The following is a 25936-nucleotide window of genomic DNA, read 5'->3' on the forward strand; positions in this document are numbered from 1 at the left end:
TGCTCTAGGTCTTGTTGATTTCTTGAGATCTTCATGCAGGTTTGGTGTAGTTGCAATTGGCTTGTGGTTGACTGGTAGCCAAATCTTTGTATACTTTGTGTAAAATACTTGTCTAAGAGGAACATTCTTTGAGATCCATCTTTTTTTTGTATCCTCTTGAGAGTTGTGGTTGACTTTAGCATCTTTCAATGTTGTTTAATTGTATACCTGCTTCTTAGGTATCTTAGGATATTGTCGAGGTTGATACCTTGTGGGACTTCTTTCTTGGGAGGGACTTGAAGTTACTGCATATGCTCTAACCTGCGGTTTTGGCACCCATATATGTATGTTACCTCCATAGTATTCATGCTCTTTTAAACTCCATTGTGATGCTATCCATCCCATGTGTTTGTATTTCTGTGTTGTTTTTTGTCTTTAATCCAAACCGGATCATTGACTTTCACTTAATTGCTCGGAACAAACACTTGCTTGACTTTCCTTTGCTTTCTTGAGTACTTTGGTTGATATATCTTTGCTTTTCTGGGTGTCTCCTTAGAGGTTTCTGTTGGGTCGTCAATTGACTTGAATATTTGAAAGACTGACTTGCTTGAAGAGGCTAATCCATGAGGGTTATTTGATGTAGTGGCATATGCTGTCACACCTTCTTTGCTAATCAGTGGAAGTTCCACTTTAGCTTTACCTTTGTCTACTAATTCAACTCGCACTATCTGATTGATCTTTGGGCTTTCTATTTCTTCTTGATTGTCTGCAACCCCGTTCTTCTTAACTTCTGGCTTTGGTGGCATTTGATGCTCAATAGCTTCATTGGTTTCTCTTTGCTCTGTTTGATCTGCACTTGCTATTGCCTGATTTTCTTTAAGCTCTTCTGAAGTTCCGTTCAATGGAGATGAATCATCTTCAATAATCTTTGCTTTGGCATCGGTCTCCATTTTAATTGTGCTTGAGGACTTTGTGCTGTCATCCGTGGGTGACCAGTCTTGGTCTTCATTCTTTGATGTCTGTGAGATGACTTTGTCATTTTGCATTCTGTATCTCTAACACCTTTTGGGCCATTGGCATTCCCATTATGATGTTGTCTGGCATATTTTTTGTTGTGATCACATGGAATTGGGCTATGATGATCTGTGAACTTACTTCAATGGTGGTGGAGATGATTCCCCAGCATTCTGCTCATTTGTTTCCTGATATGCTCACAAATTCAGGAGCATCTTCCAGCTGTGGTTGGCCACATCTTTTCCAAGCACGAAAAGACATCAGGTTCTTGTCTAACTGAAAATCTATCTTTACTTCTCTTGACAGCTTTTCTTCGTTTTCACCAATGATGTTGCACTTGACCACCTTAGTATTTTCTTCTAGATTGACTTCTTTTGCTATGGCAACATCCTTTGGTTGGAATTCATCTTCAGCTTCTTTGCTTTGATCACCTGTTTCAATCGATGTTGATTCCATTGGCTGTGATTGCACTTTTTGTTTGCAACAACTAATGAGCATTGTCCTCCTGCATCTGAGTAACCCTTGATCTTAGAAGATCCACTGTACTTTCTGGCAGAATCTGTCTCTTTGGAGGAGATTTCGGTGGTGACCTTTGTGTAGCTTTCTGGACTTTAGCTCCCATTGACTTTGACTTTTCTATCACACGTTCTGGCATCTTGAGGCTTTGCATCATCTTCAGATAGTCTTTGACTTCAGTCGGGCCATCTGTATGGGTTCGTACAAGGTCATGACCTTGCTGATATTCGTTACCATGTGCATCTTGATATGCATATGTGATCTTGGTCACATGTAACTGTTTGAACACTATGGGCTTTGTCGGCTTTTTACTCTGACTTGTGGAGATCAGCTGAAACTTTTGTCCTTGATAATCTTCATAAAGGCATTTATCTGTAGACTCTGATGGAATCTGGGTCAATTGGAAACTTCCAACAACCATATGATCTTTCAATGGTTTTTGCTTTGAAGGAGTATGTTGGCTAGAAGCTCTAGGGCTTCTAACTGGTGTAGCATTTCCTAGTACTAGAGCTGAGCTTGATGGATTCGCAACTCCCCCCTTCCTAGGGTGATCACTATAGCCTGCTTCAATGTAAGAGGTCAAAATTGTTTGGCTCTAATTTATTCTCACCTTTTGGGATTTTAAAGGCACACTTTGGGTAGCACTGTTGATGGTTGGCATCTGTAAACCTTCTACATAGTTTCCTATGTGTCTCCGTGAAACATGACAACTTATTCCCCAAGTCAAGCTGTAGATAGCATTATCTTTGCCCTGATATTGTCTATCCCATGGGTCTCCTATGATTTGAGCTTCTATGGTTTCAGGACCCAAGGCATCATTGATTCTAGACTCTCGTCTATATCTATGACTGTTTTGATCAAAGTATATGTTCGTTTGGTCACAACATAGAAGCTTGATCTCTGATGGAGAAGAGTTTGGCTCTGAACAGATCTCTGGGTTCACTCGGGTAATATCCTTCAGCTCTAGAAATGATGGGCTATAATAGATTCTTTTCTCTGAAATGAACCATCCTTTCTGATCTATCACTAGACGCACTTCTATGAGCTGGTATGTGGGTCGTTCAAACACTGGTTGATCCTTTTTGTACAGTTTTCCTTTTTGGTCTACATAGTGTGCATATGAATTATGGGTGTCATACAATGCTAACATCATTCTGTTTGATGTGTCCTTTACACTCGTGAATGATTGCACACTTGTGTCAGTGGATGCAAAATCATTTGCAAACGTAATAGTCTTTTCAACCTTTGGTGATATCTCGACACCTTGACTAAATTCATGCAAGAATTTATTGTTCAAAGGATCAATTTTAAGCTTTTTAGGTGTCCGTGCATCTTTATGCTGATTTTGAATTTGCAGTGCAGTTACTGGTGCTTCTAATGGTAATGTAGAACTATCCGATTGCATTAAAAGTGACAAGTCAGTTGCACTTACATCGAGATTCGCATTTGCAATTTTCTATGTACCTTGGTTGGCAGTTGATGTGTCCTTGTTGTCTAGATTTCTTGGACAATCTTGAGGAAAATGTCCCCCTTTTCACCCACAATCTGAGCAATATGCCATGACTGGTGGTATTTCATTTGGTTCTGTCATGTCAAGCTCTTGCTGAGAAGCTTCTATTTCTATGCTGGCCAAGTAGTCGACATCTTCTTTTAAAACACTGAGCATCAAGCTATAGATTGCTCTGTCTTGACCTTTGTACCGTCTTTGGCTCGGTTTTCCAATTAGATTGGCTTCTATTGGTTGATTTGTTGGATCTTAGAATTCTGGCTCTCGACTATAGATCTGACCACTGTAATCCATGTACAATGACCCTGATTGCATATGCACTAAATGGATGTTTTGTTGACTTGTGTAGATTTTTGGGTAAACACTTGGGTTGATTTTTTGAACCTCTATCTGCACTTCATCTTTAAGCTTACAATACCTGGCTCCACTAAAGTCTGTGAGCATCTGGAGTTTTCTAAATCAGGCTTTACTCTGATCAATAAGATCTTGGCTCCTCTGCTGCTTTTACTGCTCATCAAGTATCTATGGCCTTCTGTATCTGTGTACAAACATTTATCTCCATTGTAGCCATATAGCTGCAAAATTTGCTCTGTTGCAGTTGTGCATGTGTTGCCACTGCTACTGGCTTGCTCTACTATACTTGAATTCTCAGCTCAATTTAAGTCCATGTTGTCTCAATCTACAAAAATTGTCAATTGGCAGATTTTGGTATTGATTATCAGAATTTCTCCTCCTCGTACTAGTCTAATCTGCAATTCTATGCGAGTTGTGGCCCTGTTCATCTGATTAGAAGCTCAATTTGCAATGCTTGATTTTGGCAAATTTCAAAAGTTTCTGCCGCTCACGACTTTAGTTGGTCTTTTGGCTCGTTTGGTCTTATTCCCTTTTGGGGTTCATGAATCTTCTGGCTTTGCAGTGTTTCCTCGGTGAGTGGTACACTTTTCGGCCTTTGCCTTTTCGACTTGTTTGCTTTTGTGCGGTTTGCCCGGCGTGTGACTTTTTCTGGCGGTCCGTGTGTTTTTTGCATATCGGCCTTGTTCTGGCCTTTTCAAACTATTTCTGGCTTGTTCTAGCTTTTTATCTTTTTTTGGCACTTCCGAGGAGTTCCTTTTTATTTTTCCTAATTATTTGTGAAATTATGAATTTTCTTGATTTTTGATATTTTTACGATTTTTTTGTGAAAGTTTTGATTTTTTACTAATTGTTTTGGGATTGTGTTTTTTTTTAATTTATTTCTGTAAAGTTTTGATTTTTTAAAATTTTTATTTTCTTGATGAGGTTTTTTATTTTTTGTAATTTTTTGAAATGATTTTTTGTTTCTTTTAAAGATTTTTTTGTGTTTTTAATGAAATTTTTTTGTGATTTCTAAATTGTTTTTTAATTGAATTTATATAACTTACCTGTTTGCAGCCTGCAGGGAGCCGTGACACCGGGGACAGCACACGTGCGGCAGGGGGCGCTGACGGGGCCCTTGACTGCAACAGCGCACACGCGCAGCAGGCGCGGGGGCTGAGGGGCCTTGACTGCAGAAAGAGCAGGGAGAGGAGGTCGAGAGAGAGAGAGAGAGAGAGGAGAGAGAGAGAGAGAGAGAGAGAGAGAGAGAGAGAGAGAGAGAGAGAGAGAGAGAGAGAGAGAGAGAGAGAGAGAGAGAGAGAGAGAGAGAGAGAGCTGGCTTGGCAGCGCGAGTCCCGGGGCTAGTGACGACGGCTGCACTTAAAGTGAGCAGAACGGCGGTTGGCGTTTCGTGGGGCAGCAAGGAACTAAGGGTAGAGTTTAGAGGGGGTGCATGCGGGGTTAGGGAGAGGGTGGGAAGAGAGAGAGTGAGAGGGGGTGAGTTTGAACGGGGTTAGAGTGAAAGGGAGTTAGAGAGAGAGAGAGAGAGAGAGAGAGAGAGAGAGAGAGAGAGTTGGGGAGAGTGGAGAGAGACATGGCCAAAAAAATACATTTTTCTAACCGAAGAAAATAAGGTAAAGCTTGAAATTCTCCCGGTTTTTAGGTCAAACTTTAAAGCTTTTGCCAGTAATTACACAAGAACTTGTGAAAATTTTCGGGTTTTCTTAAAGGCAAGCTCAAAATCTAACCGAGATTTTTAGGATTTCAGCCGATTAAAATACATTGGATCCCGTCTTTTTTTTTTCTTTTTTTTTTAAACTTGGTCACGCACGGACAACGAGGGAGAGAGAGAGAGTGTGACGGGAGTGTGTGTGTGTGTGTGATAAGTGGTGTTCACCCAGAGAGAAAAAGAAGAAGAAGAAAGTTTTTAACGCCGTAGGAAATTATCCCCAGGGACCGTAATGATCTATCCAACTCGGAGATTTATTACGCGCCGCAAGGCACGGTACTGAAGCCCGCAACCCGCTTCCTTTTATTTATTTTTTATTTTTTATTTTCAAATTTCTAAAAAATGCCATAAATGACCGAAATTTAGCCGAAAACTCCAAAAATCGCCGGAAAATCTCAAAATTTGTCAAAAAAATCCAAAAAATTCTAGGAATCTTAGAAAATTATCATCATTCACAACAGAGCATTTCCAACACGCAAAAGCACTCTGAAAATAGCAAATTTTATCGAAAACGCCAATTTCGACAAAATTGTCCACCTGGCCCCCAGAAATAGTAAAATGCTCAAAACTTGACCACGGAGGGCACAAATGCGAACAAATGATGCCGTAATTACGCACACACAAAATAGCTTGTGAAGATCACAAAATCAATATTTTATGGAATTATCCAAAAATTAATGCAAAAATTAGCAAAAGATTGCCAAAAAAATTACAAAAATTATCCGAAAAATACCCAAAAAATTTTCTACAAATTTTTCACACATTGGGGAATGGTGCAGCCAAATAAAATTTCCAAAATCATATCAATTCAATTGCCAATAATTTTATTAATAAATTCAAGAATAGGCAATTAAACCGGCAAAATTACCGACAAAAGTAGGTCAAAAATTGACGCAATTAGAGTGTGTAAATCCCTATTTTGAGCACAAAAACGCAGCATTTCATCATTACAAACATCATTTATGCAATCAAAACATTGAATTAACCATGCAAATTACACACTTTTTAGGCACACACACACTAAAAAATTGACAGTTTTTACCAATCTTTAGGTGCGCACACAAAAGGGTTAAATTTGTCGGATTTGCAATGTGACTTTACAAATCATTAGTTGGACATGTGCACAACACATATCAATCATCACAATTGAAAAATAATAACACACACATTGAATTCTAGGTGCTCAAACATGGGCAAAATAGTGCACACACACCTAAAATTAGCATACACACACTCAATTAGAATGCACACACACTTGATTTTAGTGTGCACACACCTAAAATTGACCATCCAAGCATGCAATTAACTCGATTAGACACCCAATTAGCAACACAAATTCATCAATTAGCAATTGAAACTTATCAAATTCATGCGCCGCCAATTCTTAAAAATTTCGGCATTACGATGGCGTGAAAATGAAAATTCGTAAAATTTTCCATCCCTAACATCAACATTGCATTGCATCAACATAGCATAGCATTACATTGCATCACATTACATTGCATCTTGGTGGGATATCTACACAATTCTACACATCTCTAGATTCTAGGGAGGTTGAGAATACCACCTTAATTACCTTTCCATTGAAGATCAATTGGATGGTCGATTGCTCCAATCCTTCATAGCACATTAGTAAGTTAGCAAAAATTAGTCAAATTAGCAAAGGGTTAGTGAGAAATTAGTGTGTGTAAACACACAATTGACAAGATATGGTCACACAATAGGGAATTATGAACACAATGCGTCATGCACACACATTCAAAATCCACAAAAACATAAACACACAAGTGAAATTAGTGAGGGAACGCATTCGTTTATGCCACAATTACACTAGCGTAGGCCATCGTCCCTAGCAACGGCGCCAAATGTTGGGGGTCCCATCGTTGCAATAGCTCCAATGACCAACAAAATTATCAATTCGGAGGGATGAGCTACCCGGCTAGGGCATGGAAACACTCACATGGTTAGTGAGCTAATCGTGGCAACATAAATGGTTAACTCTACGAGGTAAGCTTCTCGGCCTATGGAGGAGCTAAGCTGCAATGAAGGGCAATCTCCATATCCACTTCTCTTCGCCTCTAATCAACCCAATCACACACGCTACGATTGCAAGACGCACACAACACTATTTCTATCATGCAACAAACTAATTGCAAGCACACACACATAGATCTATTGAGCACCACACTCCAATAAAACCTACATGTACACACAAGCAAAAGAGGGCATACACACAAGATTAGAGAGGGATTAATCACTAATTAGTTAAGATCTAGTTAATCTAAGCATCATAGGCAATCATAAGAAGTAAGAGAGAGGCATAGTGAGAGAGAATGAATCATTGATTAGTGTTAATCAAGTCTCATGAGCAAGGAGAAGCTCAAGGACTCCATAGCCACACACCTCAAGAGCTCTCACCAAAGAGTACTCTCAACAAATGACTTGAGAACCCTCATTTCCTTTACACATTGCCTTATATACCTAGGTTAAAAATATGCAATGTCCAGCCGCCCAAGGCCTTTAGGGCTCACCACTTACTGAATCTACAACCTAGGCACAGTAGGTGACCTATTCTTTACAACTTGGAACTCCCATTGAGCCCGTAACACATTAAAATATTACAATGGCTTGAAATAAATCGGGAATCTACAATACGTGACCATTTTGGGAAAACGTGAAAAATGTGTAACTCCAATCTTTATTGCTTCTTTACTTTGATCTTCGATGTGCATCCGTACGCCTTCAGTCTTTAGCAGCTTCTGCTAACTGACGTTGACTCAGTTAACACATTACCTTGTATGGCAGGGTGTAAACTCATCATAAATCTACAGTAAAGATTGCACTTGCAGTGCAAAAAGGTGCAAAAAGAATAAAGTCCATGAATTTGCATGCCGCTCCAAATAAATCAGTGTTAAACACTAGGGCCCATAACATCTAGTGTGCATGCATTTAACACAAACTTATCCAAACCTCAATTCCATGACGAGACTTTCCACGGTACGTATGTGAAAGCCTTTCAACAAGAGTTGGACCACAACAGAATGTGAAAGCTCAGTCACACCTAGGTACCAACCATGAGACATTCTCAGTAACTTAGAATACTTGGCTATATGTAGAAACGACCCTCCGTTAAGGTGGTTTCACAACACTTGTCATCGCAACAAGTCTGTTGGAATTAGGGTTGCAGAGAAACGCACACAGCTTGGAGAAGACGAAGGAAGCTCAAGGCACACAATAGAGAGTGTGTTACTTAGTGTGCAATGGAAAAGATGGATAGCCCTAGAGTGATGGGCGTATATACAATGCACGGGGGGAAAAACCTCCTAAAGAGGGAAAAAATGCCCCGACGGTCCTAGTATGTTCACACACATCACTACCACATGTATATGGTAACAAATCCCCCTGGAGTGATGCGGTGAACGAGAGCTGGCACATGAGTAAAGGGAAGTGCCATGCCCTAAGGACATGATCAGTCCACAAAGGGGAGTAAGCCCAAAGCTTTGCGGAAAGCTTCAAGCTTCTCACGAGACAATGCCTTTGTGAAAAGATCTGCAAGGTTGTCCTGTGTTGGCACATAAGCCAAGCTAATCTCTCCTGCTGAGAGCCTCTCCCTGACATAGTGGTAATGCACCTCAATGTGCTTTGTGCGAGCATGAAAAATTGGGTTCCTCGTAATTGCCAATGCGCTCTGACTGTCAGTGTAGATAGTGTTGGCAGTGTCCTGTCCAACACCCAAATCAGCCATAAGGCGTCTGAGCCATACACACTCAACCGTAGCTGTGAAGACCGCCCTGTACTCAGCCTCACAACTCGAAGTGGCCACAGTAGGTTGCTTCTTGCTCAACCATGATATACATGAACTGCCAAGCATGAAACAAAAACCACTTGTGGACACTCTCGTGTCAAAACAACCAGCCCAATCTGAGTCCAAAAAAGCATGTAAGTCTGGCGGCAATGATCCCCCCTGGGATAAAACAAGCCAAGATAAAACAACCACTAAACGCACTAAGGTAGCGGAAAATCCTCTTGACAACGTGCCAATGCTTAGACCCTGGGCTATGCATAAATCTGCTAACCTGTGAGACTGCAAACTGAATATCCGGCCTCGTGTTGCATACATAAATGAGGCAGCCAACAACAGTTTGATAAAGAGTGACATCAGTAGGATCGCCAGCATCATGTAGACTCAACTTCAAACCTGTTTCCATGGGAGTGGCAATAGGTTTGCAATCCTCAGCAATTTGTCTCCCATTTGGTCCAGTGATCATCAAATCATCAACATAAAGAACCACAATGAGAAGTACATCACCCTCACGCTTTACATACAATGTGCTTTCTGTTGGACTGTTACGAAAGCCTTGTTTGACCAAATGAGTGTCAGCTTTCTCATACCAAGCACGAGGAGATTGCTTCAACCCATACAAAGCCTTGTTACATTTGCACACTTTGTCCTCTTGTCCTTTTATGACAAAACCGCGAGGCTGCGTTACATAAACTTCCTCAAATATGTCACCATTCAAGAAAGCAGTAACAATGTCTGATTGATGTACATCCCAACCAAAATGAGCTGCCAATGCACATAGAAAACGCACAGTAGTCATACGACAAGTGGGAGCAAAAGTCTCTTCATAATCTATGCCTTTTTGCTGTGCATAACCCTTTGCAACAAGTCGAGCCTTACGGCGATCAATCTCACCATCCGGCTTGCGTTTCAACTTGTAAACCCACTTCGTACCAATGGCCTTTTTGCCAGGAGGCAAATCCCATAAAGTCCATGTGTCATTTTCTATGAGTGCATCATATTCTGATTGCATGGCAGCCATCCAATTTTTTGAATTCTGTGCTTTATCAAAAGACAGAGGCTCCTCAATATCATGTAAGCTAGACACAGCCAAAGCATAACAATCTGATGCATAAGATGCATGGCGAGAGCCTGAACGAGTATGACTAGACAAAGGTGCATCCAATTTACTGTCACGCAAAGTGTGCACCAGCCATTTTGGCATACCTCTAGCCTGCTCATTTTCAGCCCTTTCCTCATCAAGTACATCATGTACATCTGTATCAATATAATAGGCTGATCTAAAACATTTTCAGAAACCCCCATAGGATGTACATTTGCCTCATTGGAACTTACATTCGTATTTCCACCACTGAAAAGAGGCAACAAAGTGTCATAAATGTCCTGTGGGCTTACATTACTGTCTCTAGTACATGACAGCAAGGGCTGAAAAGAATCTTCCACAAACACTACATCCCGTGAAACCAGAATACGTTTTGTTTGCGGATGATACAACATGTAACCTTTGCTTTCAGCACTATAACCAACAAAAATACATTTGACAGCGTTATCATCCAATTTTTTGCGCTGCACTTGTGGCACCAAAGCATATGCCAAACAGCCAAAAACACGCATTTGCTCAATAGAAGGCTTTCTATCATGCCATGCTTCATATGGAGTAATAGACTGCAAAGCTTTCGTAGGACACCTGTTAAGTACATAAGTGGCACACATGATGGCCTCAAGCCAAAAAAAATGCGGCAAAGCTTGACTTTTGACCATACATCGTGCCATTTTCATCAGTGACCTGTTTTTCCTCTCAGCAACACCATTTTGCTGAGGTGTATAAGGCACTGTACATTGGTGTTTTATCCCACGACTAACCAGAAATGCATTAAATTCATGAGAAATATACTCCCCCCCTCAATCAGAACGGAGGGTGCCCATAGTACATTTCGAGACATTTTCAGCCATAGCCAGAAATTGTTTGAAGCACATAAAAACTTCGGACTTCGCTTTAAGCGGAAATACCCATGCATGCCAGGAGTAATCATCAATGAAAGTCACGAAGTACAGGTAATTGCCCAAGGACGAAGTTTGCATGGGCCCACAAACATCACTATGCACAAGCTGCAGCCTGCATGTGGCCCTAACTGAACCATCCTTTGGAAACTTAGAACACTGCATTTTATCCAGAATACAGCCTTCACAAACATGTTTGACAGGTGCTTTAAGAGGCAGCAAAGAAGCAACCATATCAGATTTCTGTAAACGTAGCAAATTGGCAAAATTCAGATGACCAAAACGTGCATGCCAAAGTTTTGCATCTGAAATAGCCCTTGAATCTGCAACAGCATTTGCAAAATTTTGTCCACACTTGTCATACAAAGTGAGCTTATACAACCCACGGCACAAAAGCTCAGATGCAACAATTTCATCACCAAAACTGAGATCATGAACTGTACATCTGTCATCCACAAATTTGACTACAAGTCCAAGTCTAGCAAGTGCGGATACAAATAAGAGATTCTTCTTGATCCCGGGTACATAAAGTGTATCAACAAGTGTGAAGGAGCTGCCATTAGCAGCAGTGAGAAAAATTTTTCCAACTCCTTGAACTAGATAAGAGGTGTTGTTGGCACAAGTGACTGAATTCCCATGAGGGACAGACTGGAGAGAGGTAAACAATTCACGATGTGAGGTAATGTGCTTTGTAGCACCACTGTTGAAATACCACACATGTGAATCTGCAGCAACTGACAAGCATGCATCATGGATAGCAGGATTGTAAGTGAACTCTGCGCTAAAAGCCCATTCTGCATCAACATCAGCATTACAGTCTCCTTTCACAGAAGACTTAACAGTGGCTGCATTTGTAGTGGAACCAGCATTTGTAGTGGAACCACCCTCTTTCTTCTTAGCCTCTTTGGCCTTCAACTTAGGACACGACTTGATCAAGTGATCATTAGCTTTACAATAATGGAAACGCATCTTCTTTTTGCCCTTGTCACCAGAATTTCCAGACGAATTGTTGCCAGCAGAAGCATTAGGAACATAATTTTTGCCACTCGCAGCAGAACCATAAGAAGTGGCTGCATTACTGTTACCACCCATTCTTTGAGAAGCAATAAAATCCTATTCAATTGCACGCTGCCTAGTCCTATTTTTTCTGAAAAGTGACTCTTGCAACAGCAATGTGCATAATGCATCAAACTTGACAACTTCTGGATTTCCTTGGGTCATAAGTCTCCAAGTACTAGAAAAAGTCTGGTAAGAATCTGGTAAGGCATCAAGAACAGTCTGCACAAGGGAACTGTCTGAAATGACTTCTCCTGCAGAAATAAGTTGCTCATTGATATCCTTGACACTAGCAAGGAAAGTGTCCATATCATCTTCCTCATGCATAATCTTCAACTCCAACTCTTTACGCAGCAAAGCAATTTTAGCCTCATTGCAACTTGCATAAAGACCAGCCAAAATATCCCAAGCCTGTTTTGCAGATTTTGCTAAACGGATATGAGGAACAATGGTGCGCTTCACAAAGGACGCAATTAATGCATGAGCCTGTGCATCCTTAACATCCCAATGAGCTTGTTCTGTCGTAGTAAAAAAAACTCTAACAGCAGCAATCCTTGCAGCAAGACCTGCAACATTCTCAACATCGCCTACATCTTCAGAACCAGGACGTACATCAATGCCCTGCACAATGTTCCAGACGCCCTTTGACACAAGAACATGTTGCATCATATAAGCCCACATAGGGTAGTTGTCCCCATCCAAACCTATCCTCAGCAACAAACATCTTGAACACATATGTGTTGTTGTCAGCCATGGTAAATGCTGCACCTAATGTGAAAACTGCCCGAAAATAGGAGAAACGGAGCGGGAACAACACGTGCTATATAGCACAAACCGTAGAAGACTATAAGGCACTTGCTATGCAAAAAATGGCACTGACAGAAATTTTGCACAAAATGACGAAATAGCATGTGCAGTACTGCCTGTAGTGGAAACGGAGGCCAAAATGAGCCCAAATAAAAAATCTGAGCAAACTAAGCTCTTCGAGTTCTCCCAAAGTATTTGTCGACTTGCGAACGCTTGCCAAAGCTCACTGAAATCGGAGAAAGTGAGCAGGCGTGTACTGGAGCAGCTGGCGACTAAGCCTGGGAGGACGCAACCTGCTCTGATACCAATTGTTGGAATTAGGGTTGCAGAGAAACGCACACATCTTGGAGAAGACGAAGGAAGCTCAAGGCACACAATAGAGAGTGTGTTACTTAGTGTGCAATGGAAAAGATGAATAGCCCCAGAGTGATGGGCGTATATACAATGCACGGGGGTAAAAACCTCCTAAAGAGGGAAAAAATGCCCCGGCGGTCCTAGTGTGTTCACACGCATTACTACCACATGTATATGGTAACAAAGTCTGTACTGAGTACCCGACAATTTTTGGCCACTGAAATTGTTCCTGATATGGTGTGCTCCAAATGGTCTAATAAACGGATGCGACCAGCACGTAGGGACGTCATAGCGACACATCATTAGGAATTAGGCACCAGTGTCAGTCCCAAAGACTCATATTCTCCACATGTGGAATATGTCTCAAATAAGGATGTCTGTAAAAAGAACATCCTTTAAGTACGAGATGTACTTGTGTGTGGAGGTAACTACAAACACTTTGCGACGCGAGTGAGAGGGACCCTCATTATCATTGCTCCACACTGGCTAAACCAAACTCCTTGAGTTCCTAGACCATGTTGTATCCCATGTGACAACGTGTGCCAAATCGAACCGAACACGTGGATTCATAACAACATAATGCAAAAAAATATATGGGACACGACGGCCCAAAATGCTTTGTTTCGACATGCCCTTCGCATGTCTCTGAAACATTCAAGCGTATTTATACGGCTTTAAAAATCCAAGCAAAACATACTAAAAAAATGGATTAACACCAAATCAATAGATGCATACCTGGAGAGTTGAACTTAATGTTCACTTACCCGTATTCAGGAGCACGTTGCCCACCTGTGAAAAAACCAAGCAACATTGCACCGGAAACCTGGGTGTTACCTTCGCAATCCAAACCCGTTGGTTATAATCTATGTAGGCAAACCCCTTGGTAAGACCCTTTATAGTATCTGCTCAACTAGTAGGTAACGATAACCAACATAGTCGACCGTGTATAAAAATGATTGGAATCAACTTGAAAAAGTTGAATTTGTCCACTGCCCCTGGTAGATTGCGGACTTCTTTCCTTGAAAGTACAACTGGGATAGATTAAATTGTGATCCTCAATGCTTATGGGGTGATTTAGAAAACACCCGCTGGGTCGTACCCCAAAACTGTGATGCCATAGACACTCATAGTGCTATAGAGAGAGCAAGAAATCCACACAAGTGAGATTCCTAGCTCGTATCAACAGCCATGTTGTCTCAACTGTTTGCTGCCTCTAGATTCCGTGGTATAGATCAGCTGATGTGAGTTTATAAGTATAAAAAACTCATCTTGAGCGTCACACTAAAAACATGTAGTGCAAAATGACACCCTAAACATCCGTAATGACAAGACTCTTGCTTGTCCATTAACGTCTATGTGTTCGTTGTGTACTCCACTAGGCAGATCTGCTCGATCTGAACAAGCACCCAAGGAATCCCAACAGTTGGTCTTACCCGAGACCTGACAATGACTCTTAGCCAGCGTGTGTGGCTCATAGGGGGCTCATAGCCCTTATGGAAATTAGTGTTCAATCAACGAACCGATGAAAACTAATTTAGATGGCGTCTTGCCCTATTTCTAGCTGAGAGTTAGAGCAGCTTGATTCAGGCTGACTCCCAAACAAACATGTTCAAAAGCTTCTTAAAAAGTTGTCAGTATTCTTTGAGAGAAATAAGAAAGAGAGAGAAAGAGAGCATGCGGGGCTGAGGAACTTTCCTTAAGCATTTATGATGTGTATAGTTGGTGCCCCTGCTCGTGTGCATATGATGCCTAGCGTGCATCTTATCCTATAAACATGCAATAGTTTTCTGCTATGACTTTCTCATCGAGAGAGGTAACCGTAAAACACAAACAAGTCATAGACTGACCCACCTACCGTGTATGTGGTTGTGACGACACCAGTGTGACTTAATGATAGCACTTTGCCAAAGAATAAAGTCCTGGATTTAGGTTCTTTTTAGTGTGGTTGTGCATTGACAGCAACCAAAATGATGTGAAACAATCTAGAACTTATCTTGCCCTTGACAAAGTGTCTAGTGTAATTATAGCGGAAGCGTGTTGCAGGTGGCAGTAGAATTGAATCCACCTAGCTAGCATGCCATGCGTACATAATCTTAAGCCCTTGGCAAAAGGGATGGCCTCAAACGTGAGAGCCAAAACCATAAGTGTCTTGCACAGTTTAGACTGGTAGGGGTTCTGTGAGCTGAGATTCCCTATTTTGCCAGTTTCTCGAATGTGTGTGACAACGCCCGTGATGCCAAGTCATTGGGCAGTACCTTGGTGCAAGGGAGAAGCCTTGCTTCCTTTAAAATTGTCAAAGCACTTTGCTTTGCACAAAAGCAGTAGTTTTCAATGGAAAAGTAAACAAAACTGAACATGGTCTAACCTGGTCGTCTTGCTGTAACCAGTTGTCCCAAGATTCCGTAGAAGAAAACACACTCTAAATCGGCTCATAACCATATCTGCTTTGCGAGATAGAATTATCTCGTGGATTATATACACCCTAATTGCAGTGATCGTGTACGCACCGCATGATGTGTTCGGCTGATCGTATAAGCTGAGATGATGTGACTGGTCTGATAAAAAATTACTATACCAGAATAGAAATTGGGGCAGAACACTACCCAATTCAAAAAACGTACAATACGCTGAAAATCCATATGCAAGTATGAAAAAATGGCTAAGCATAACATGTTCAAAAGACATATAACTACTGTGCCGTGCACCAAAACTGGAGTTTATGTCGAATTACGAACTCATGCATCATGCTTAAGTTGTCGTACATGTGGACACTGCTTTTTTTTATGCGTGCCTAAGCAATAAAAGCATAATTTTTGACGCTTTGCCCGTTGAAAGTTGGATTGTGATAGTCACTTCCTGACCACGTTGGTCATGACCAAATCTGTATCGACAGCCGATTTCCCTTGTACTTGCTGGACCTCTTTGGTCATAATTGTTGGGCAAACAACCCCTTGGGTTGCCAGCAAGTGAGAAGTTGGTTCTGGTAGCATATTTTAAATTAATCGTGTGAGAATTTCCACTTGCGTAGCCAATATTTGGACCGGTACAGCTAGCTTGCAAAATCGGGCATCAAAAGTTTGCCAGTCCTGTCGAGTGACAAACTCCCTGGCATATATCCGGCAAGTTACTATCATCCTCTAGAATATCAAACACACTCTGACGAGGAGGTGTAGATTCTTGCAGAGAGAGATAGACTACCGAGGTATGCATTATCTATTCCCGTTTCCATGTGGGTACCCTCCATGAGAGTATCCAACCACGCGGCATCTACAAGTGAAGCAGACTCCCAAGTACTTGAAGTCAAACATGTGTTGATCATCAATTTCCGCATTCATGGCAAAGACGTGTTGTGTGAACAAAAGAGAAAACAGTACCTTGGATTGCAGAAAGGTCGTTGCCGTAGTATGCACCGTAAACGGTAATTAGCTTTGCTAATTATGTTAGATACTGGTTTGAAAACTTAAAAGTCATCGTCGACAAAGCTTGATGTGATGCTACAAGTTCTGCAATTTGGAAGAAGGAGCAAGAAATTGACGTCCTGTCAAGAAGTTCTCGGCCCTTTGACGAGATCATGTTGCCCTTGACCGGATACCAAATTGAGATTCAAGGCCGAAATTATTGCCGTACAATAATTAAGTACAGAATTCTGCAACTTAATCACTCCTGGCTTGCTGAACTATATGTTGTGAATCAAGGACCGTGCCCCTTGTCGTATGCCGTGACGCCTCTCGTTGCATGTTGAGATCCATTGGGGTTGTAAGGGTGTGTGCCGGGGTGGGCATGCACCCTATATATCAAAAAATTTTGCCCAAATTTTGGGGCCTTAGGGCAACATGTGAAAAGCCGTTTCCAAAACGACGATGGCGTTCTGCGTGCCTTGCTCGATTGAGTCCGCCGAAGAGACGAGATGCCCTCAGCACGGTTGCACGCACCGTTCAAGGCCGAAAACGACCAATTTGGAGCAGGTGATCCCATCGTCGTCCTCCCTTGCAAGCGGGGTTTCCCACAGGATTCCTCTCGTCGAGATTACTGTGTAGAGAAGTCACGCCCTCATGCACATGCAAGAAAAGCTCTAAAGAGGTGTGGCTCTCCACGCCCTTGTGTCCCCCAAAAAGTAACTTGGCTCTTGATACCAGTGTAAGAACTTGGGTGACTAGACTTAGGATCCTCCTCCTAACCTCCCAATATAAAGGCAGGCTCCTAGCCTCTTACCCTAGATGGATCCCCTTGTCCACATTGCCTAGCCTGGCCCTTGGCCCAGTAGGTGACTCCCTGGCCTTGCCCTTGTCCTGACAGCAAGAGAGAGAATTTAGAGAACATGACAACAATTGAGGACCGGATTTATGTGGAGCCGGTCCCCCTCCAATAGGCATTTGTATTATGATTTCTCCCATTAAGAGGGACTTGTTACAATACAATCTTTGTGTTCCTTGTGGCCTAGGTGATGCAATGAAGATGAAAAGCTTCATGCATCACAAGCATAACTTAAACTTTGTGGAGAGCTTTAACTATCCCAAGCCTCAGTCCCAAGACCTCAAACACCTTCGAAGGTGGAGAGAGCTAGTCGGGAGTGAGGGTAGGGAAGAGGAAGAAAAAACATTTCATAGGAGAAAGAAGTAGTTCCTCACTTATCATCACTCTTCTTGCTAGCATACATAACAACATAGTAATGAAGATGGAGAAGATGTCAAGCTTAAGCATTGAAGCATGGCTCTTGGTTGGATTTGCACTCCATAGCCAAGAGTGTTGGTGTAGGCTCTCAACCTCTACTTGCTTGGAGAAGGAGAGGGAGCTCTTGCACTTTGCACAATGCACAATGAGAGTGTGTGTGAGTATGTGTGGGAGAGTATACCCCCTAAGAAAAACCCCTAGCTTGCTTTGGTCGAACCCCCCTTGTAGCTCATTGGACCCCTCCAGGCCTAGCCAATCACAAGCAGCAGGTATTACAAGCAACAAGGGTAGCCTTGGGACAAGTGTCCCCCTTTCCCCTTTGAGAGAGAGGACTTGATAAATGCAAAAACAATTAATTAAATCTCCTAAATTATCATTGGACCCCTTGGGTGGCCAACCAATAGGCTTCAGGCACACCATGAGGGCAACATGAGGACGAACTTGACAAGTGGCCCCTTTTCTTTCTTTGTACTAGGCATGCCTTGTGTGAGTGTGTGTGTGTGTGTGTTCTCTCTCATCCCCTCTCATGTAGGGCTCGCCCCCTCCTTGTAGGGATTGGATCTTGACTTTTTGACACCTCAAAGCCCCTCAAGCTTAGGCCCAGTTCCCACCACAAGCTTGGCCCTTAAGCACTTCAAGCTTGGCTGGGTTCTCACCTCAAGTACAACCCTAGCATCTCAAGCATGACAAGCACCTCAAGCATCTCAATCATCAAGCACCTCAAGCATCTCAGTCATCAGGCACCTCAAGCACCTTAAGCTTAGGCCGGGTTCCCACCTCAAGCACCTCAAGCTTGGGCCGAGTTCCCACCTCAAGCTCAGCCCTAGCTTACCTAAGGTCAAAGGACTTTTACACTAACTATTGGAGGTCTTCAATGAAGCTAACGCTAAGGTCTTATGCTCCATTGGTTAGCCTTGCTATTTGATAGACCATCTCTCATTTGGGCCCCTTTACCATTGGCCCCGTGTTGAGATAGATCTATAAGCACTTGTCTATATCTTAACCCTTGTTCACGTTTATTCTTCCACATTAAATGATCAATTTAATATGAGAAAATCATTTGGGTTGGTTAGATATTAGATTTTATGACACAAAGTCTCAAGACAATAAGCCAACATCGGAGGCCAATGTGGCAGGTAAAGTAGAGCAAGATGCTCTAACTCTCTCATTAGACAATGTGTCAAATTCCTGGATAGTAGATTCTGGGGCTTCATTCCATGCGACACCGCACAAGCAAAAATTCCAAGATTACACCCAAGGTAATTTTGGGTTTGTATACTTGGGAGAAGATGAAGCTTGTGAAATTCTCGGCAAAGGTACAATCTGTGTCAAAACTGCAAACGAAAATGAATGGAAGCTTAAAGATGTTAGGAATGTTCCTTTTCTTCGCAAGAATTTGATCTCTACAGGACAATTGGACTATGAAGGTCAAACATTGTATTCGAAAACAAACGTTGGAAGATCTCAAAGGGATCTTTGGTGGTTGCCAAAGGAGAAAAAGTTGGTATACTTTACTTATGTATTGTTAGCACGTAACCTTTAACTTGTGCAACGGCTATAGAAGTCGATAGTGCGGTTTGGCACTACCGTCTTGGGCATATGGGTGCCAAAGGAATGCAAATCCTTCAATCAAAGAAGCTTCTACCAGGTTTGAAAGAAGTGGATTTAGAGTTCTGTGAAGATTGTGTTTAGGGTAAACAAAAGAGGGTAAAATTTCAAAAGGCAAAAAATGAAAGAAAAAATAAAAAACTTGAATTGGTTCATTCTGATGTTTGGGGTCCTTCAAGTATACCTTCACTTGGTGGCTCATTGTACTATGTAACATTCATAGACGATGCAGCTAGAAAAACATGGGTTTATGTAATGGAGAATAAACTCGATGTGTTTTCCATATTTCAAAGGTGGAAATGAAGCAGGTACCAAGCTTAAATGCCTCATATTCGGCAATGAAGGCAAATATTGCAGCCAATTTTTGAAAGCTTTTGTGCTAGCAATGACATTCGGAGACAAAGGACAACCCCAAGGACACCTTAACAAAATGGAATTTTGGAAACAATGAATAGGACAATCATGGAGCAAGCACGAAGCATGAGGCTACATGCAGGCCTATCGCTTGAGCTTTGGGCGGAATTTGTAATTACATCTGTGTACTTAATCAACCGGTCACCCTCAACGGCATTGAACGGGGAGTTTCGAAAGAGGCATGGACAGGTAAACAGGTGAATTATGCATTTCTCAAAGTGTTTGGGTGTGAGGCTTTCATGCACATAGATAGAAGCCTAAAGTCAAAGCTAGATGCAAAGTCTAAAGTCAAAGCTAGATGCAAAGTCTAAAAAGTGTTTCTTCATTGGCTATGGAGAAGCGGACTTTGGGTATCGCCTATGGAATCCTGAAGATGGTAAAATATTTAGAAGTAGGGATGTAATTTTCAACGAGCAAAATATTTACAAAGATTACTTGGAAAGAAAACAAACAAAAGACACAGGTGATGAGTACATGGAGCTTGAGGACGGTGAAGACTCAAGAAGTGCAAATGGTGACAACATGCAACAACGTCAACCAAATGAGGAGCCTCACCTATGCCCCGAAGATCTACAAGAGCAAGTAGACCTCCATAAAGGTTTGGTCCTTCCTTCAACCATCTCTTGATCTCAGATTCTGGAGAGCCGGAATCATACAACGAAGCTATGCAACACGAATCCAAAGAAGAATGGATGAAGAGCATACAAGTGGATATGGACTCATTACATCGCAACCAAGCGTGGGAGTTGGTTGAGTTGCCTAAAGGTAAGTGAGCACTGCAAAACAAATGGATGTACAAGCTGAAGGAAGAAGAAGGTGGGAAGAAAAGGTACAAATGGATGTACAAGCTGAAGGAAGAAGAAGGTGGGAAGAAAAGGTACAAGTCTAGGCTTGTGGTAAAAGGGTTAAAAAAAAAAGGTACTGGTTTCAATGAAATATTTTCTCGTGTTGTAAAAATGGTCTCAATTAGGCTTGTCTTAAGCCTATGAAGCAATAGTTTGCTTTTTGTCATGGCTACACATGGATTTGCAATTTTGGAGGAAACAACAATGGTTATAGTGACGAAGAAAATAACACCCACAACATCTCCCTAACTTTACTTCACACATTTAGGCTATTGTCACACGAGCTTAGTTATCATTAGTAAGCCTCGACAAGTTCTAACAGAAGCTTAGAGCGTCATTGGGAGTAGCAAGTAGAGAGAGGGAGAGCAAGGCGCAAACATGAGAGAGAAAGACATAGCTGCCCCACAGTGGAAAGACATAATTTTGTAACTGTGCTTTTTAAGGCATAGTAACGCTACTCATGTGGTAGCTATCAGAGATGGAGCAGAAAAGTAACGAGAAAAATAAGCCTCGTGTGACCATAGCCTTACACTTGCTGCCTGCCGCATGCCACTGTGAGCTCTCTCCTTGTTTCGAGTATTGGTGGAGCTCTGCGGGTGGCTAGCCCTGGCACTATTTGACACCTCCTTTTTTGGAGGGGATCTACGGTCCTAGATCATTGATGATTGTGGACTGTTCAATCCGTTTGGAGGAAAGAATATGGGTTAGGTGGGATTCGACCTCATGACCTCTCCGTTCCAAGGTCATTGCTTTACCATTGCGCTATTGCAAGCGTTTTTAAAAGGCATGGAGAATGGTAGCATTATATTGCGTAGTTTTGGCCCGCTACGAACTAAGCCCGCTACGATCTTAGTTCACACCGAGTGCACTTTGAGTTTACAACGATTTCACACTACAATAATATAGTGCACATAGTTTGCAAAGTTCATACCTAGTTTATATCTAAGTTCACAACTAGTTTACATTTGTCCGAGTTTACACCTGATATACATCAAGTTCACATCAACGGCTGTGATCTTTTCTGACAATCGACGTCGATTTTCAAACGTAGATCCCCTCTAAAACTGAGGTGTTTGTCAACGAGTGCTAGCTCAGTTGGTAGAGTCATAGCCTCTGTGCATGAGGTCTTGGGTTCAATCCTCCTTTGGCGATTTGAAGACATGTTCCAAGTCTTCAAGGACTGTTCTCATTTGCAGGTGTGTGCGTGTGATGGGATGCCTCTTTCTCTACCCATGAGGCCATTGTAGATAGGGTGTGTGGGTGGGTTTCAAAGTTCTTGTACTGTCTATAAAAAAAAGAAAAAAAAAAAACTGAGGTGTTAATGACGAGACTGCCGGAGTATGTCTGCTATGGTCATTCTGCGGTGAAATAATTTAAACTTGCATCTGGCCCCCGTCCGCATATCCTCGCCCCTCTGCTCCTGCGGAAGGCTCAAACAGCTCCATTGATTCTGCTTATGGAGTCCGAACCTATTTCTTCGCCTTCTGCATTTCAGCATCTGATGCAGGCGCCTGAGGACCCCATTATCGGAGTGAGAGAGAGAGAGAGAGAGAGCGAGCACACACACTCTTTTTTTTTTTTTTTGTAAGAGAAACGACCACACACACACACACATACACACTCATAGCCAGCAGTTTGGCAGGTGACAACAGCGTTCTCCAAGGATCCGAGCCCGGTAAAGCTGAATGTTGGCGTGGGTGCTTATCGCTGTGAGGTATCTACACCCACCCACTCCCTTTTTTTTGTGGCTTTGTGCTCATGTGATTCTTTGTAAAGAGAAGAAAATTTTAGCATTGTCTGTCTTGTCTGTGCACTAGGAAGGCAAGCCATATGTTCCACAGGTAGTACGAGAAGCTGAGCTGCGCTTGTTGAATGACTTGTAAGTTTTCTCTCTCGTTTGTTCTGTAGTTTGGTCCGTCATGATTCTGCTTAGAACGGTTGAGAGACATTCTTTTGCACTTATGCAAGCAACCCCATGGCAGATCACGGAACAAAGAGTATTTGCCTATTACTGGAAATCCTCAATTTACTGGGCTAAGTGCGAAGCTTATCTTTGGAGAGGACAGGTATCTTTCAGTGGATCTTTCACTACTTGAGCGGCAGTATACATCTTGGGTTGCTTTATCCAAGGGGGGATGTGAGAAAGATTATGTTGGTAGCTATGATTGAGTCTCTAGCAGGACAGTGTTATCCTTGAGTTTTGCAATTGACATACTTACCCTCATGTAGAGATTGTGAATGCATTGCAGTCCAGCTTTGAACCAGAAAAGAGTGTGTACGGTTCAGTGTTTATCTGGCACGGGCTCAATTCGTGTAGGGGCTGAGTTTCTTGCCAAGCATTATGCACATGTAAGAGAACCTATTGATTGTTGCTTTCTTATAATATTCCAAGTCTGTGCATCAATGTTACTCATTTTGTTATGTCTTGTTTTGGTTTTTGTTTTGGCTAGAAAACTGTTTATATTCCCATTCCTACATGGGGCAATCATCCCACGATTTTCACAGTGGCGGACTAGAGGTGAAGAGCTACACATACTATGATTCTAACACAAGAGGCTTGGACTACGAAGGCAAGGGTTTTATTATCCCATTTCCGTTTAAGATGTCTATGAAAAACCCACATCTTCTCTGATTATTTGAGTGGTGAATACTTGAGATGTCATGTTGCTAGAGGGACTGTCTTTCTTGTATGCTTGCCCTTATCAGTGCTACCAAGCTTTATAACTACATATGTAGTTATGAAGCTCTGCTCCAGGGATAAGGGCAAGCATACAAGAAAGACAGGTCCCTCTAGCAACATGACATCTCAAGTATTCACCACTCAAATAATCAGCAGAGAAGATTTGGTTTTCATTGACATCTTAAACGGAAATGGGATAATAAACCCTTGCCTTCGTAGTCCAAGCCTCTTGTGTTAGAATCATAGTATGTGTAGCTCTTCACCTCTAGTCCGGCCACTGTGAAAATCGTGGGATGATTGCCCCATGTAGGAATGGGAATATAAACAGTTTTCTAGCCAAAACACAAAACCAAAACAAGACATAACAAAATGAGTAACATTGATGCACAGACTTGGAATATTATAAGAAAGCAACAATCAATAGGTTCTCTTACATGTGCATAATGCTTGGCAAGAAACTCAGCCCCTACACGAATTGAGCCCGTGCCAGATAAACACTGAACCGTACACACTCTTTTCTGGTTCAAAAGCTGGACTGCAATGCATTCACAATCTCTACATGAGGGTAAGTATGTCAATTGCAAAACTCAAGGATAACACTGTCCTGCTAGAGACTCAATCATAGCTACCAACATAATCTTTCTCACATCCCCCCTTGGATAAAGCAACCCAAGATGTATACTGCCGCTCAAGTAGTGAAAGATCCACTGAAAGATACCTGTCCTCTCCAAAGATAAGCTTCGCACTTAGCCCAGTAAATTGAGGATTTCCAGTAATAGGCAAATACTCTTTGTTCCGTGATCTGCCATGGGGTTGCTTGCATAAGTGCAAAGAATGTCTCTCAACCGTTCTAAGCAGAATCATGACGGACCAAACTACAGAACAAACGAGAGAGAAAACTTACAAGTCATTCAACAAGCGCAGCTCAGCTTCTCGTACTACCTGTGGAACATATGGCTTGCCTTCCTAGTGCACAGACAAGACAGACAATGCTAAAATTTTCTTCTCTTTACAAAGAATCACATGAGCACAAAGCCACAAAAAAAAGGGAGTGGGTGGGTGTAGATACCTCACAGCGATAAGCACCCACGCCAACATTCAGCTTTACCGGGCTCGGATCCTTGGAGAACGCTGTTGTCACCTGCCAAACTGCTGGCTATGAGTGTGTATGTGTGTGTGTGTGTGTGTCGTTTCTCTTCAAAAAAAAAAAAAAAAGAGTGTGTGTGCTCGCTCTCTCTCTCTCTCTCTCTCACTCCGATAATGGGGTCCTCAGGCGCCTGCATCAGATGCTGAAATGCAGAAGGCGAAGAAATAGGTTCGGACTCCATAAGCAGAATCAATGGAGCTGTTTGAGCCTTCCGCAGGAGCAGAGGGGCGAGGATATGCGGACGGGGGCCAGATGCAAGTTTAAATTATTTCACCGCAGAATGACCATAGCAGACATACTCCGGCAGTCTCGTCATTAACACCTCAGTTTTTTTTTTTTCTTTTTTTTATAGACAGTACAAGAACTTTGAAACCCACCCACACACCCTATCTACAATGGCCTCATGGGTAGAGAAAGAGGCATCCCATCACACGCACACACCTGCAAATGAGAACAGTCCTTGAAGACTTGGAACATGTCTTCAAATCGCCAAAGGAGGATTGAACCCAAGACCTCATGCACAGAGGCTATGACTCTACCAACTGAGCTAGCACTCGTTGACAAACACCTCAGTTTTAGAGGGGATCTACGTTTGAAAATCGACGTCGATTGTCAGAAAAGATCACAGCCGTTGATGTGAACTTGATGTATATCAGGTGTAAACTCGGACAAATGTAAACTAGTTGTGAACTTAGATATAAACTAGGTATGAACTTTGCAAACTATGTGCACTATATTATTGTAGTGTGAAATCGTTGTAAACTCAAAGTGCACTCGGTGTGAACTAAGATCGTAGCGGGCTTAGTTCGTAGCGGGCCAAAACTACGCAATATAATGCTACCATTCTCCATGCCTTTTAAAAACGCTTGCAATAGCGCAATGGTAAAGCAATGACCTTGGAACGGAGAGGTCATGAGGTCGAATCCCACCTAACCATATTCTTTCCTCCAAACGGATTGAACAGTCCACAATCATCAATGATCTAGGACCGTAGATCCCCTCCAAAAAAGGAGGTGTCAAATAGTGCCAGGGCTAGCCACCCGCAGAGCTCCACCAATACTCGAAACAAGGAGAGAGCTCACAGTGGCATGCGGCAGGCAGCAAGTGTAAGGCTATGGTCACACGAGGCTTATTTTCTCGTTACTTTTCTGCTCCATCTCTGATAGCTACCACATGAGTAGCGTTACTATGCCTTAAAAAGCACAGTTACAAAATTATGTCTTTCCACTGTGGGGCAGCTATGTCTTTCTCTCTCATGTTTGCGCCTTGCTCTCCCTCTCTCTACTTGCTACTCCCAATGACGCTCTAAGCTTCTGTTAGAACTTGTCGAGGCTTACTAATGATAACTAAGCCTCGTGTGACAATAGCCTAAATGTGTGAAGTAAAGTTAGGGAGATGTTGTGGGTGTTATTTTCTTCGTCACTATAACCATTGTTGTTTCCTCCAAAATTGCAAATCCATGTGTAGCCATGA

The 25936-nt window shown here is 42.2% G+C and overlaps 2 protein-coding genes across 2 annotated transcripts; one reads left to right on the forward strand and one right to left on the reverse strand.

Moving 5' to 3' along the window:
- Positions 1-21964: 21964 nt before the first annotated feature.
- LOC147417030 (aspartate aminotransferase, cytoplasmic-like) lies at positions 21965-23174 on the forward strand. Its single transcript, XM_086507920.1, has 6 exons — positions 21965-22167; positions 22279-22350; positions 22454-22515; positions 22619-22702; positions 22886-22985; positions 23087-23174. The coding sequence occupies exons 1-6, from the start codon at positions 22093-22095 to the stop codon at positions 23150-23152; spliced, it is 459 nt and encodes a 152-aa protein (XP_086364046.1). The 5' UTR covers positions 21965-22092; the 3' UTR covers positions 23153-23174.
- A 224-nt stretch (positions 23175-23398) lies between these two features.
- Positions 23399-24786, reverse strand: LOC147417031 (aspartate aminotransferase, cytoplasmic-like). The gene is made up of 7 exons (XM_086507921.1): positions 24570-24786; positions 24386-24457; positions 24221-24282; positions 24035-24118; positions 23829-23851; positions 23751-23782; positions 23399-23648 (listed from the first exon to the last, which is right to left on the reverse strand). The coding sequence occupies exons 1-7, from the start codon at positions 24642-24644 to the stop codon at positions 23487-23489; spliced, it is 510 nt and encodes a 169-aa protein (XP_086364047.1). The 5' UTR covers positions 24645-24786; the 3' UTR covers positions 23399-23486.
- Between the last annotated feature and the right edge of the window lie 1150 nt (positions 24787-25936).

Source organism: Adiantum capillus-veneris, unplaced genomic scaffold, assembly GCF_014529385.1.
Source record: "Adiantum capillus-veneris isolate H3 unplaced genomic scaffold, ASM1452938v2 Hic_scaffold_33, whole genome shotgun sequence".
In the NCBI taxonomy this organism is placed as follows: domain Eukaryota; kingdom Viridiplantae; phylum Streptophyta; class Polypodiopsida; order Polypodiales; family Pteridaceae; genus Adiantum; species Adiantum capillus-veneris.

What these genes read in the sequence shown, in the direction of transcription:
- LOC147417030 (XM_086507920.1), top strand. Translation starts at nt 22,093, where the DNA reads ATGGAGTCCGAACCTATTTCTTCGCCTTCTGCATTTCAGCATCTGATG. An exon ending in TGGGTGCTTATCGCTGTGAG is followed by an intron (nt 22,351 to 22,453) that starts GTATCTACACCC and finishes TCTGTGCACTAG; the next exon opens with GAAGGCAAGCCATATGTTCC. An exon ending in CTGCGCTTGTTGAATGACTT is followed by an intron (nt 22,516 to 22,618) that starts GTAAGTTTTCTC and finishes ACCCCATGGCAG; the next exon opens with ATCACGGAACAAAGAGTATT.
- LOC147417031 (XM_086507921.1), bottom strand. Translation starts at nt 24,644, where the DNA reads ATGGAGTCCGAACCTATTTCTTCGCCTTCTGCATTTCAGCATCTGATG. An exon ending in CTGAGGACCCCATTATCGGA is followed by an intron (nt 24,458 to 24,569) that starts GTGAGAGAGAGA and finishes GCAGTTTGGCAG; the next exon opens with GTGACAACAGCGTTCTCCAA. An exon ending in CTGCGCTTGTTGAATGACTT is followed by an intron (nt 24,119 to 24,220) that starts GTAAGTTTTCTC and finishes ACCCCATGGCAG; the next exon opens with ATCACGGAACAAAGAGTATT.